Source organism: Mirounga leonina, unplaced genomic scaffold (assembly GCF_011800145.1).
Source record: "Mirounga leonina isolate KUSES-001 unplaced genomic scaffold, KU_Mleo_1.0 Mir_173, whole genome shotgun sequence".
Taxonomy (NCBI): domain Eukaryota; kingdom Metazoa; phylum Chordata; class Mammalia; order Carnivora; family Phocidae; genus Mirounga; species Mirounga leonina.
In genome coordinates this window covers 70,004,210-70,016,071 of record NW_023270447.1, presented here as the reverse complement: position 1 = coordinate 70,016,071, position 11,862 = coordinate 70,004,210, and the positions used below count along the sequence as shown (strand labels likewise).

The window sequence follows — 11,862 nt, the reverse complement described above, 5'->3', positions numbered from 1 at the left end:
GTGGGGACTGTGTCATCCTTTTCCCTTCTCGGTGACACCCCAGCGAGCTGATACCAGTCATGGAGATCTTTATTAGTTAGACCTCCCTACACCACAGACACTTCAAACCTGGAGCTTCAGTATGTTTTGGACTAGGCTGGGTTGCAGGCGCCCTCATCCAAGGTCCAAAGGTGCTGAGGGACCTGGAGGGGTCTCCGGAACATCTCAACCACTATCCAAGGAGCCAGCACTTAAAGTTGGGGCTCAGAGGCTGAAACTGTTGGCTCAAAGCCCTCGGTCTTCTTATCTGTCACTATTTGCCACACCTTCTCCCAGGCTACCTCTGAAGGTTCAGGCGGGCGGATCCAGCGCAGAAACAGGCCTGAGGAGGAAGAGGAGGACAGATAAGGAAGCTGAGCAGAGGGGCTAGCTCCCCAGGGAAGGAGGTGGGGTAGGGGGTCACCTTGCCATAGTCGCAGGGGCTGGAGCTCCACAGAAGGCCAGATGGCCAAGGGATTGGGGACGTAGAGCGGGTTCCGGAGTTTCCGTTGCTCTTTTGGCTGGTTGAGCCCAGACCACAAGGAGTGGGTTCGAGTCCTCACTTCACACAGGCATCTGTAGGCAGTGAGTTTCCAGACTCAAGCTATGCCTTCTGGGATTCTGGACTGGGAACTCTGGTTAGGTGAGTGACAGCCACCTTGGGGGCAGGGATAATCTCTCCTTTTTCCTGCAAATGTTCTTGCTAGTCAGATCCTGTACTGAACACTGGAATAAAGTAGAACAAGACAAAGTCCTAGTTGTTCAGGAGTTCCATTTAGCTCTGCCTGGAAGCGTCAGGGAAGGTTACTGAGAATGTGCCACTTGGGCTGGTTCTGTCCGCAGAAGTTCACCAGGTGTGCAAAAGCATGGAAGTACTTAGGAGGGGAGACTACAGGGCCAAGAGCAAGAAAATGGGAGAGGGCCCAAGTGAGTGTTGGTGGGTTTTTGTCTTTTTCTCTTAAAAAGAGAGAAAAAGCACCAGCAGGGGGTGGGGGGCAGAGGGAGAGAGAGAATCAAGCAGGCTCCACATCCAGTGCGGAGCCCATTGTGGAGGCCGACACGGGGCTCGATCTCATGACCCTGAGATCATGACCTGAACGGAAATCGAGTCGGATGCTTAACCAACTGAGCCACCCAGGTGCCCCTGTTGGGTGAGTTTTTTAAACTGGTGACAGCTAGAACAGTGAGGCGGCTGTTCCCACATCCCACATGGAAAGAAGAGTCTGGACTGGGGTCGGTAGGAGGGGCCTTTGCCAGGAAAGGAAAAGGTAAGAAAGTTTTAGGAGAAAGACTGTATATGAAGGACCGGGGAGAGGGAGATACATCGAGATAAGAGTTTCTAACCGGGATGACCCAGTAGTGGAGTCAGTGAAAACAACGTTGGGGCTGGGGGTTGTTGAGCAACAAAAGCGAGAAGAGGAGTGAACCCTCCCCTCATGTCAGACTGATGAGAGAAAGATGGCTTTGGGGGGCTTGGGAGCATAGGCAACAGGCGAACCAGATCGTAAGAACAGCCACTGCTGGGGTGCCCACGTGCCAGGCTCTGTGCCAAGCACTTCGCATGCTTTAACCCAGCTAATCCACACGCAGCCCCGGCCCCCAGACATGCCGGCTGCTACTAGAAGCCTCCTTGCTACTAACAGGAAACAGGTTTCCTATGATCACCAGCAAGGTGAGTGATGGAGCCGGAAGTTAAGCCCAAACAGTTTGACTCCGTTTTCAACCTCTACTCCTTTGCTTCACTAGAATCAACCCTGCAAAGTGGTAGAGAGCCTCAGAAATGACTTATTTGGCAGCAACTTCCCCCTTCAGTCCTTGTTTTTAAGCTAGAGCTGTGTTTGCTCTTGGCTCTGAACAGAGTGGGTAGGTCTGAAGGACTGGCCGTGGACCCATTCAAATCTGGGTTTGCAGAAGTTAAGGGGAAGGGTGAGATTTGGAGGCAGGGGAGGAGAAAACACCGGAGTTTTCCCCCAAAGAGAAACTCATCCAAAAGGGACAGATGTCTTCTAGGGACCTCGGTGCTGATGCAGCAGGTATCTGACCCTGGCCTGTGCCTGGCCCCTGACCCGCCTTGACACCCCCTTCGCTCACCTCTCCTTTTCGCTGCTGCAGAGGAAGGTGCCAAAAGGGGAGGCATAGGCGTGCTCAAACAGGGCCAGCAGCAGCCCCTCCCCAAACTCCAGCGACAGAGGGAACTGGCGGCCCAGCTGCCACACGCAGTCCAGGAAGAGGAGAAAGGTGGGTGCCTCGTGCTTGGGGCGGGCATGGGAGAAGGCCGAGTGGGCACAGCGCAGCTGGAAGGGGTGGCCGGCCTGGGGAGGGGGCAGAGCGATGGGCACAAGGAAGCAGGGTCTCTGGATGGAGGGGCAGGGCTGGGGCTGAGCAGCCACTTACCTGGATCCACTCCTGCTCCACCAGTTCCTGGAATCCAGCTATGGTCCGGCTCGAGGGGTCCAGGATGAGCTGGGCCAGCGAAGTCACCAGCAGGGTGCTGTCCGTGCCTTCAGCCCCATGCACCAGGACGCAGGCCCCTTCCCTGTGGGCCAGGGCTGTTAACAGTGGCCAGGCCTTCCCAGCCTGGGGTGGGCGGGCCAGGAACCAAATGGGCCCATTTCTAGGCTGTCCGTGCTTACTGAGACATGGCTGTGTGCCCAGGGGTTGAGGGCCCTGCCCATCCGTCCTGTTCTTTGCCTCGTGGCAGGGGGCTTACCTCCTCACGCCCTGGGCTGCTAGGCAGGCAGTGCTGAGTGCCTCCTTCACATGCGCCAGCCAGTGGCAGGCCTCCAGTTGACTGAGCCAGCGGTCCATGCTCTGCTCCAGGTCTCCACAGGCCTCCACCAGGCGCACGAAACTCTCCTGTAGGGGCCATCCCCTGCACAAGCAGGAATCCGGTCACCCCATCTCCACCCAAGCTCTGGTGAGCATAGCCTGGGAACAAGCGCTCCAGACCAATGAGGCAGACAAAGAACCCTCAGAGGAACCCATCTGACAAGAGGGACACAGGACCATTTGGGGGGCCCACCTAATCTGATGGAAATGGTTCAGTATCTTGGAGGATTCCCCAATCTGATGGAGGAGACCCCAGACCCCTTGGGGGAGACCTAGTCTGTTGGGGGGTACCTGGGGAGGGGTCACACAGCCCTCCTGGGAAACAATGCCCTGGGAAACCCCCAATTTGATGGAAGCATCCCAGTGCCCTTGAAGTAGCCCAGTCTGATGGGAGCAACACGGTACTCCCTGGGGCGCCCCAGTCTGACAAGAGAAACACAACACTCTTAGGATTCTGGTACCTGCTCCTGCTTCCCAGGAACTGCCCTGCTCAAGATCACCAATGTGACCTCCTGCGAGAAAATCTCATGGAGACTTTTCCAGCCCTGTGTAAAAGCCTTCAGTGGCTGCCCCCTGCCTTTAGGATGAAGTCTAAACTCATAATCATGACATTCAAGACCTTTGCTCTGGTCCCTGTCACCCCTTTAGCCCCGTCTCTCTCTGTGTCTAGCCCACAGTCTACACGTCCACCATTCTGAAGTGCTTGCAGCTCCCCAAACAGGACAAGTGACCAGGAGCTCTGCCCCTGTGCACCTGCCATTCCTTCCACCTGGAATGTTCTGCTCTCTGGCCAACTCCTCTTCCAGGTGCCAGCTAACACCTCCAGTTCTCAGGGCAACTTTCTTTGCACTCCCTACACACAGGAGAGGGGCTCCTGCTCTGTGCTGCCACTCATCACACTGAACCCTCACTGCCCACGTACCGCTGGCCTCCCAACCCCGTCTGGGCTGGCCACCATCCCAGCCTCTGTGCTCAGTCAGCACTGGCTCAATAAAGGAATAAACAGTTTTGTATTCTGGACAGGGGAGCAGTCCACTCTCCGTAAAGCACAAAAACCCCCTGAGGACCTGCTCTTGGTACTACCACCACCTGGATAGATACAGCTGCGCAGGTAGAGCCCTCAGGGGAGGGCTGGGACCAATGGGGAGAGAGGTGTGTGTGCATGTGTGTGCGCGTGTGCGTGTGCATGTACGTGCGTGTGTGTGTGTGCGTGTGATGAGGTTGTTCGTGGAAGACAAATTCCAGTTTAATGTAAACAGAGGCTTTTTCTTTCCAGGCAGGGTTGGGGGTACCTAGAGAGAAATGAGCTCTGTGGGGGGGGGGGGGGGGTGCAAGTGGGGATGCTCACCGGATAGGATGGCTACTCAGAAATGCCTAACAGTCAGTCCCCAAGGTTCCTGGAAGACACCCCCTACTCCTACTACACCCCCCACCCCCCCACCCCCCGCCACACACACTCGTATCCCCAAAGAGTCCGGTGGGAGAGCGCCCAGAAGAGGACAGAAAGACCTCTCACCTCTCCAGGGGCCGGTGCAGCCGTTTCCAGCCCGGGTAGGCGGCTTTGGCCTCGGTGCCGCCGCCAGTCACGCGCGCCTGTTTGGCGGCCTGAGCCGAGCGCGTGTCCAAGACGAAGCCCCGGGCCCCAGGGCGAGCCCCCGCCAGCACAGCTCGCAGCAGCTCCTCGTCCTCAGCGCAGCGCCTTTTCTGGGCACCAGTCAGGGGCTGGCTGGAACGGAGCAGCACCTGCGGACGGGGACGCCACTCCGGAAGCCATAGCCACCCAGCCCCGGCCCGGGGACGTCGCTCGGGGAGCCCCTCGGGAGCGTCTACACACTAGGGCGGGTCTAGAGCCTGGCAGGGGCGGGCTGGAGCGCAGGGAACCTAGCCGCGGAACTTACAAGGCGCAGGGCCCGGGCTTGGGTGGGGTGTAGCCGGAGGGGAAAGGGACCCGAAGAGTAGACCTTGGGCGGGTCCAGGGTTGACGAAGACCGGGCTAGGCTCCAGGGACCCGAACGGCCGGGGACCCGTCCCAGATTGGCAAGACTCCGTCTTGGGACAGAGGGGCGGGGTCAGAGTCCGGGGAGGGCGGAGGGAACGGAGGGGGCGGGGCCAGAGAGGGCAGGAGCCTGGGAGGCCAGCGCGCCGCGAATTGGCCGGGCCAGTGCAGAAAAGGGCCAAGAAGGGCCGCAGTTGTTCCTAGTGGCGGAGTCTGGGGACGCGCGGGCTCACGGTGCCGCTGGGAGCGTGGTGGTAGCTGAGCACAGGGAAGCGGCCTCCCTGGCGGAAGCGGGCGCAGCGCGCCAGGGCATCGTCGTCTACGGCGCGAGGCACGATCACGGCGCGGGGGTAACTGGGGCACAAGCTGAAGTCCCCGTTCACCTCGCTCAGCCGCCACGCGTTGGTCTGCGGCGCAGGGAGAGGCGAAGGCCAGGTTAGGGCACTCAGTGAGCGCCCGGTCCTCACGCCCCTTCCAGGCCCGGCGCTCGCACAACCGCGGGCCCCCACGACCGCACCCACCTCGCGAGCTACTCGCTTGTAGTAGCGTTCGGGTGGGTGGAAGTGCCAGGCGTCGCCCAATCTCAAGCCCTTGGGACGGTAGAAGAACGGAAAGGAAGTGATGACCGATTCCAAGGACGACAGCGCCTGGGGAAGGAAGTCGGGGGATCTGGGCAAAGTCGAAATCTTCTCACCCGCGCGCTCCCGGCCCCTGCGCTCCGCAGCTCCCTCCTCTGCAAGTACTCTAGACCACCCTGCATCCCTTGCCATTAGCTGTGTCCCAGGATAACACTGGATGCTGAGTCTCCCTGCGCAATAGCCCCTGTTTACTCCCGAGTCGTTACGAAACAGGGGTAGCTTAAGGGCCTCGGGAGCACCGCCGGCGTACCTCGATGGAACGGGCGATGTCCAGCGTGGCTTCCACGCCCTCTATGTCCAGCTGCAACACTCGCAGGTCCTTACAGCGCAACGTGATGGTGCCGGAGTCACCCGAGACCCTGGGGATGGACGGGCTTAGGCTTAGTATCCCCCGCCCCCCACCAGGGGAGGAGAAACGAGTTTATTCGGATTGGACGCAGCGCAAGGGGGCACCAGTTCCAACCGCGCTTGCCCTTCCCCCTCCTCCGCGGAGCCGCAAGCTCCGCAACTACGGGGACGCCCCCGCCACGGCTCACCGCTTCTCGATGGAGTCTACCCTACGCAACAGCAGCAGCCACAGGTCTGAAGTCGCCTGGGGCCCCGGCGACAGCAGCAGGTGGTGGCCGGTGACGCATAGCGTGCCACGCAGTGGGGGCGCCTCCGGACCCCGCAGGAGCTTGGCTTGGGCCCGGCCGGTACGGATCAGCTCCGAGAACTCCATTCCGTCTGTGGTGGGCCTGGGGCCCAGCAGAAGGACAGACTCCCGGAGCGTCAGGCGGGGCGAGCGCGGGCTCCGAAAGGGACAGGAACTGGCTGGGCAGCTGGCGACGCCGGCAGGACAGCTGTTAAGGAGGCCCCTTGGAGGAAGGGATCGGACAGTTTCACAGGAATTTCCCCCTCCTGCTGCCAGCACCTCTGAGCGAGGACGCCGGCCAGAACCTGTGAAGGAAATCTCAATTTCATCTATCTGTGACATGGGGAGAATAATCTTGCTTAAAGCCCTTCACCTCGTGCCTTGTTCTCAGTGGCACTCAACATTTTTGGGGTTTTTTTTTTGTTTGTTTTGTTTTTTAACCTAGGAGCTGGCACTCTCACTGGCTTAAAAAAGAAAAATTACCGTCTCTTCTTTTGTACCCTGGTGGAAGGGGTGGAAAGGGTGGGTGTGAAACTGGGAACTGTCTGCTTCCTTCCCCTACATCTGAGGCTGGGTGGGGGAAATCCCTTAGTCCACCTTAAATGGAAGCAGCTGTGTAGCTGGTGCCCCTCCCCCACCACAGCTGGAAGTCCCTGCCTGAGGGCGCCCTCTTCGGGGGCCACTCCTGGCTTAGTCCTGCCCTCTCCTCTCACTATCACTCCATCCTTCAACCAAATATGAATTGCCCATACACCGAGCTGGCCCCTGTATGGGGACACAAAGATGACTGAGGAAGGTTCTGTTCATTGGGATTTTCCGATTGGCAAGAGACACACCCAAGCTGGTAAACTACAAGAGGTGAAAGGATTTACTGGAGGACCCATCCATCCATCTATCCATCCATCCAATTATTCTTTCATTTCTTTTTTTTTTTAATTCTTTCTTTTCTTAAACACTGATGCCTACACTGTGTTAAGTGCTGATTACTAAGAAGAATAAGACAGACACCTGCCTTCAAAGGGCCTTTTGGTCCACCAGGTTCCAGGTTTGTGTGGGTGTGCGTGTGTGCAAAACCCTTCTTTTAAAAAACACACGCACAAAAAGAAAAGAAATCATAGGTGGACACCCATAATATAAACATAAAATCGGAATGATCTGTGAAAGGAACCAGACATAAAAGAGTATGAATTGTAAAATTCCAGACCAGCTGGGATGGGAATTAATTAGAAATGCAAATTATCAGCCCCACCCCCACCACCACGTGTCTCCTTAAACACGTTTTCCAGGAGATTTCCACGCACACTAAAGTTTGAGAACCAGGGGCACCTGGGTGGCTCAGTTGGTTAAGCGTCTGTCTTCTCTCTTCGGCTCAGATCATGATCCTGGGGTTGAGCCCTGCTCAGCAGTGAGACTGCTTCTCTCCCTCTGCCTCTTCCCAGCTTGTGCACGTGCTCTCTGTCTCTCTCTCTCTCTCAAATAAATAAAATCTTAAAATCCCAAAACACATTTAAAAAAAAATAAAGTTTGAGAACCATTAGGAAGTACACAAAAAGGCAAACTAATGGTAGCTGTCAGAGATTGGGAGAGTAGTGACAGGCCAGGGGCATTCCTGGATGCCAGTAATGCTCAGTTGTTCCATCTGGGTGCTGGGTACACAAGTGGGTTTAGTTTGGGAGAATTCAGCAAGGCTTGTCATTACTTACGATGTGTGAAATTTTCTGTGTGTCTGGTATTTTTCTTTCTTTTTTTTTTTTTAAAGATTTTATTTATTTATTTGACAGAGAGAGACACAGCGAGAGAGGGAACACAAGCAGGGGGAGTGGGAGAGGGAGAAGCAGGCTTCCCGCGGAGCAGGGAGCCCGATGCGGGGCTCGATCCCAGGACCCTGGGATCATGACCTGAGCCAAAGGCAGACGCTTAACGACTGAGCCACCCAGGCACCCCTGGTATTTTTCAATACAAAGTTTAAAAAAGGGAACAGCTCTGGTTGAAGCCCTGGGAGGGGCAGGGAGAGGGAGGGTCTAGGAGCCCATCTACGGCTCTGCCCTTATCCCATACATAGTCCTTGAGGGATTTCCAAGGGAACCTAAAGGTCCTTAGAGTACAGCTTGAAATTATTTATCTGTCCCAACAGAGAGTCCGTGACATGTCCAAATGTCATGAGGACAGAGGGCAGCTCATCAGCCTTCTATCCATTCCCCACCCCCCTTAACTTGGGTCTTGGGAAGAAGGCCAAGACTCTAGTGTGGATGATGCTTTTCTCATCCTGGAGCAACTTCCTTTCTGGGAACAGGGTGTCTCCTTTTGGGCAAAGACAATAAAATTCATCCAAGGGGCCGGAGGAGCAGGACTCCTCCTGCCCTTATCCGGATGGCATCACGTGGCTCCGGGTTAGCAGGCCAGGAAAATCCCAGCCCTTGCACACTCGGCCTCCCATACCTCTCTATTCACCCACCCTGACACACTCGGCCTCCCTGACCCGCCCTGAACATTCACCATCACACACTCCCTGGCACAGTTCTGTCACCCTCGGCTCCTGCGGTCACCCCCCAGCCATACTGCCAGCCTTTCCCAGAGCTGTAGCCTTGCCCCGTCACTCACCCCAAACCCACCATGTCCCTGGGGCCACTGGAATTCCAGGCAGTGGGGGAAGAAAATGAAGAGGATGAGGAGGAAGAGAGCCTGGACTCTGTGAAGGCCCTGACGGCCAAGCTGCAGCTACAGACGCGGCGGCCCTCGTATCTGGAGTGGACAGCCCGGGTCCAGAGCCAGGTGTGGCGCAGGGCCCAAACCAGACCTGGGCTGGGGGGCCCCGGGACCCTCTGCGGCTTCGACTCAATGGACTCTGCCCTTGAGTGGCTCCGCCGGGAGCTGGTGAGTCGGGTGGGGTGGGCAGTCATCCTTAGGACCCGAGAACCAACTGTGGGTGTGGGGAGGGGATGAGGATGGACCTCACCTCCAGCAACTGCCCTACTCCTGTGGCTTTGTCCTGGGGCTAAGGAGCCGTGAATGGACCTGTCCAGTGATTTATTCAGGGAGACTTGCTGAAGCAGGATTCCAGCCAACCTACCTACTACCGACCTCTCCTGTGGCTCTGGGGACAGAGCCCTGCCCTTCGGGGCCACCAGTCATAGATGGGGAAGGCATGGCCTCCCCTACTCTGGGAATTGCTATAGCACAAAGGTGCAGTGCAGGACAAAATGAGGCACTGACCACACTGTAGGCAGAACCTGCGGAGACCAGCATTACTCAGGTGGCTCTTAACCCAGTACGTGCAAACAAAAGGATGTCTAGCCTCTAAACTGGAGACTGCAGTTTAGTTGACCTGTATTTGTGTAACAGTCGCTCCTTAGTTTTAGAGCAAGATCTGAGCGATGCGGAGGGATCAAGCTGGGGCGAGAGGGGGTGGGGAGACCCAGGCGGTGCAAAGACCCAGGTGTTGACAGGAAGGGAGGACTGGCGCGAGCGGCTGCGGACCAGTGCGCAGTCTCACGCCCCCTCTCGGCCGCAGCGGGAGATGCAGGCTCAGGACCGGCGGCTGGCGGGGCAGTTGCTTCGGCTGCGGGCCCAGCTGCACCGGCTGAAGGTGGACCAAGCCTGTCACCTGCACCAAGAGCTGCTGGACGAGGCGGAGCTGGAGCTGGAGCTGGAGCTGGAGCCGGGGGCCGGCCTCGCCTTGGCGCCGCCGCTGCGGCACCTCGGCCTCACGCGCATGAACATCAGTGCCCGGCGCTTCACCCTCTGCTGAGGGGCACCTGCGTGCCTCCTGAGACCCGCTGGGAGGGAGGAAGGGAGGGGTGCCTCAAAGGCGCCAGCACCTGGCAAGGGGTGGTGGGAGGGTTGGGGGGTCACTCAGTTCTCTGGGAGTATAAAGCCCCAGCATCCTGTCAGCCCTGCTGCCCTAGCTTGAGGAGGGGATGTTGGAGGAAGGGGAGAAGCTCACAGACCGCCCCCCGCCCCAACTCTTCAATAAAGGCCCTCTCTGCTTCCATCAAGGTCTCTGCAGTCATTTATTCAGGCCCAAGGTCGCTGTGTGTTTATCTGTAGCTGGGGCCAGGGATTCCACTGCCTGGGTTGGGGTGGAGATGAACAGATGGATCCCCATCTCTCCCTCAGCTCCAGCACTGTCTCCCCCTCTTATCAAGTTCAGAACTGGGCGAGAACCTGAAATCCTAAATCACCCCTATGACAGGTGACAGGTCAAGGGGCAGCTGAAGAATGCGGGACCTGGTAGACCTGAGTTCCAAGCCAGCTCCACTGTGCATTTCTTTTCTTTTTTCTTTTTTCAAAATATTTTATTTATTTGAGAGTCAGAGAGAGAGAAAAAAAAAAGAGAAAGCCCGAGTAGGGAGAGGGACAGAGGGAGAAGCAGACTCCCTCTGAGCAGCCAGCTGGATGTGGAGCTCCATCCCAGGACCTTGAGATCAGGACCTGAGCTGAAGGCAGACAGGTTCACTGAGCCACCCAGGCGCCCCTCCACCACGCATTTCCATCAGACCTTGAGGAGGTCCCTGCAGCTGTTTGTTTACCTCTCAGCTGGAAACGCTACTATGCTACTTCTACTGCACAAGGAGTTGGGGATGTCTTCAGTGAGACAATGCTTAATAACACTCAAAACCGGGGCGCCTGCGTGGCTCAGTCGGTTAAGCGTCTGCCTCCAACTCAGGTCATGATCTCAGGGGCCTGGGATGGGCTCCCTGCTCACTGGGGAGTCTGCTTCTCCCTCTGCCCCTGCTGCTCCCCCTGCTTATGCTCTCTCTCTCTCTCTCTCTAACAAATAAATAAATAAAATATTAAGGTGCACCTGGGTGGCTCAAATGGTTGAGAGTCTGCCTTCAGCTCAGGTCATGATCTCCAGGTCCTGGGATCGAGCCCCACATCGGGCTCCCTGCTCAGAGGGAGTCTGCTTCTCCCTCTGCGTCTCCCCCTGCTTGTGCTCTCTCTGTCTCTCTCTAATGAATGAATGGAATCGTTTTAAAAAAAAAAAGAATAAATAAAAATAAAAAAATCTTAAAAACAAACCAACACTCGAAACCCACGAACCGTCTCTTGCTTATCCTGGCTCTCACCCCTGGTAGTGGTACTGCTATGCGGAGGCCCGGAGACGGGCCGGGCAGGGCTCTGGGTCACTCTGTGGGTTTTTTAACATTGCGTCTCCTCAGCCTTTGTTTCTGTAGCACCCGCTTTGTCTGACTTTCCAGCTCAGGCTTCCTCTTCCTCCCCCCATTTCCTGTCTCCCCCTTCCCTCTGTAGCTGAGGTGCACAGAACATCAGCTTCCACCTCACAAACCCCAACAATGCTCTGTGGGCTCCCCTCCCCCAGCCTGCTCACTGAGTGTAGGCTCCCGTGGTGGTGACTGTGACACATCTATACTTTCCTGGGGCCGGGGCGGGGCGGGGGGGGGGCTGGAATGGCAGGGCCCAGCCCTGGTGCCTCATAGAAGCCACCCAGGGTTCCTCATAACACCGGTGACCTGGCCCTTAGCCTGTGATGGGTGCCACCCTCAGCCTGGCCCCAAGGGAAAGAGAGATTCTGGGCCTGCTTGCTGCCTGTGACTAGGTTCCTGTCTCCTGCCTCCAACAGAAAGGCCTACCAGTCAGTGGCCTGCACCTGGGAGCTGGGCAGGAGTGTTTGTCTTGTCTCTCACCTGTTGCAGAAGATGGTGGCAGGCCCTACATTTCTCGCAGGGGCTGTGGCTTGCCTCTCCCTGAATTAGAAGTCTCGCCCTAATTAGTGGGTGTGATCC

At 57.1% G+C, this 11,862-nt stretch overlaps 2 protein-coding genes across 6 annotated transcripts in view; one reads left to right on the top strand and one right to left on the bottom strand.

Moving 5' to 3' along the window:
* Positions 1–51: 51 nt before the first annotated feature.
* LOC118019749 (myotubularin-related protein 9-like) overlaps positions 52–11,862 on the bottom strand; it is a 38,974-nt gene continuing 27,163 nt past the window's right edge. For 2 of the 5 annotated variants that reach the window (XM_035019211.1, XM_035019212.1), the window contains 10 exons: positions 6,018–6,420; positions 5,732–5,840; positions 5,365–5,490; positions 5,077–5,250; positions 4,364–4,590; positions 2,729–2,890; positions 2,413–2,554; positions 2,110–2,330; positions 443–594; positions 52–361 (listed from right to left, as the gene is read on the bottom strand). In XM_035019211.1, coding sequence (XP_034875102.1) covers positions 231–361; positions 443–594; positions 2,110–2,330; positions 2,413–2,554; positions 2,729–2,890; positions 4,364–4,590; positions 5,077–5,250; positions 5,365–5,490; positions 5,732–5,840; positions 6,018–6,202 — 1,629 coding nt within the window. In that variant the 5' untranslated portion in view covers positions 6,203–6,420 and the 3' untranslated portion in view covers positions 52–230. Of the gene's footprint in view, positions 362–442; positions 745–2,109; positions 2,331–2,412; positions 2,555–2,728; positions 2,891–4,363; positions 4,591–5,076; positions 5,251–5,364; positions 5,491–5,731; positions 5,841–6,017; positions 6,421–11,862 lie in introns of all 5 variants that reach the window. The other 3 variants (XR_004681742.1, XM_035019213.1, XM_035019214.1) reach the window with 3 other exon arrangements.
* Positions 8,521–10,428, top strand: FAM167B (family with sequence similarity 167 member B). Its single transcript, XM_035019223.1, has 2 exons — positions 8,521–8,989; positions 9,627–10,428. The coding sequence occupies exons 1-2, from the start codon at positions 8,729–8,731 to the stop codon at positions 9,861–9,863; spliced, it is 498 nt and encodes a 165-aa protein (XP_034875114.1). The 5' UTR covers positions 8,521–8,728; the 3' UTR covers positions 9,864–10,428.

Bases quoted from the DNA above. Each gene is read 5' to 3' on its own strand.
- FAM167B (XM_035019223.1), top strand. From the start codon at position 8,729: ATGTCCCTGGGGCCACTGGAATTCCAGGCAGTGGGGGAAGAAAATGAA. The intron at 8,990-9,626 runs GTGAGTCGGGTG...TCTCGGCCGCAG, and splicing joins AGTGGCTCCGCCGGGAGCTG to CGGGAGATGCAGGCTCAGGA.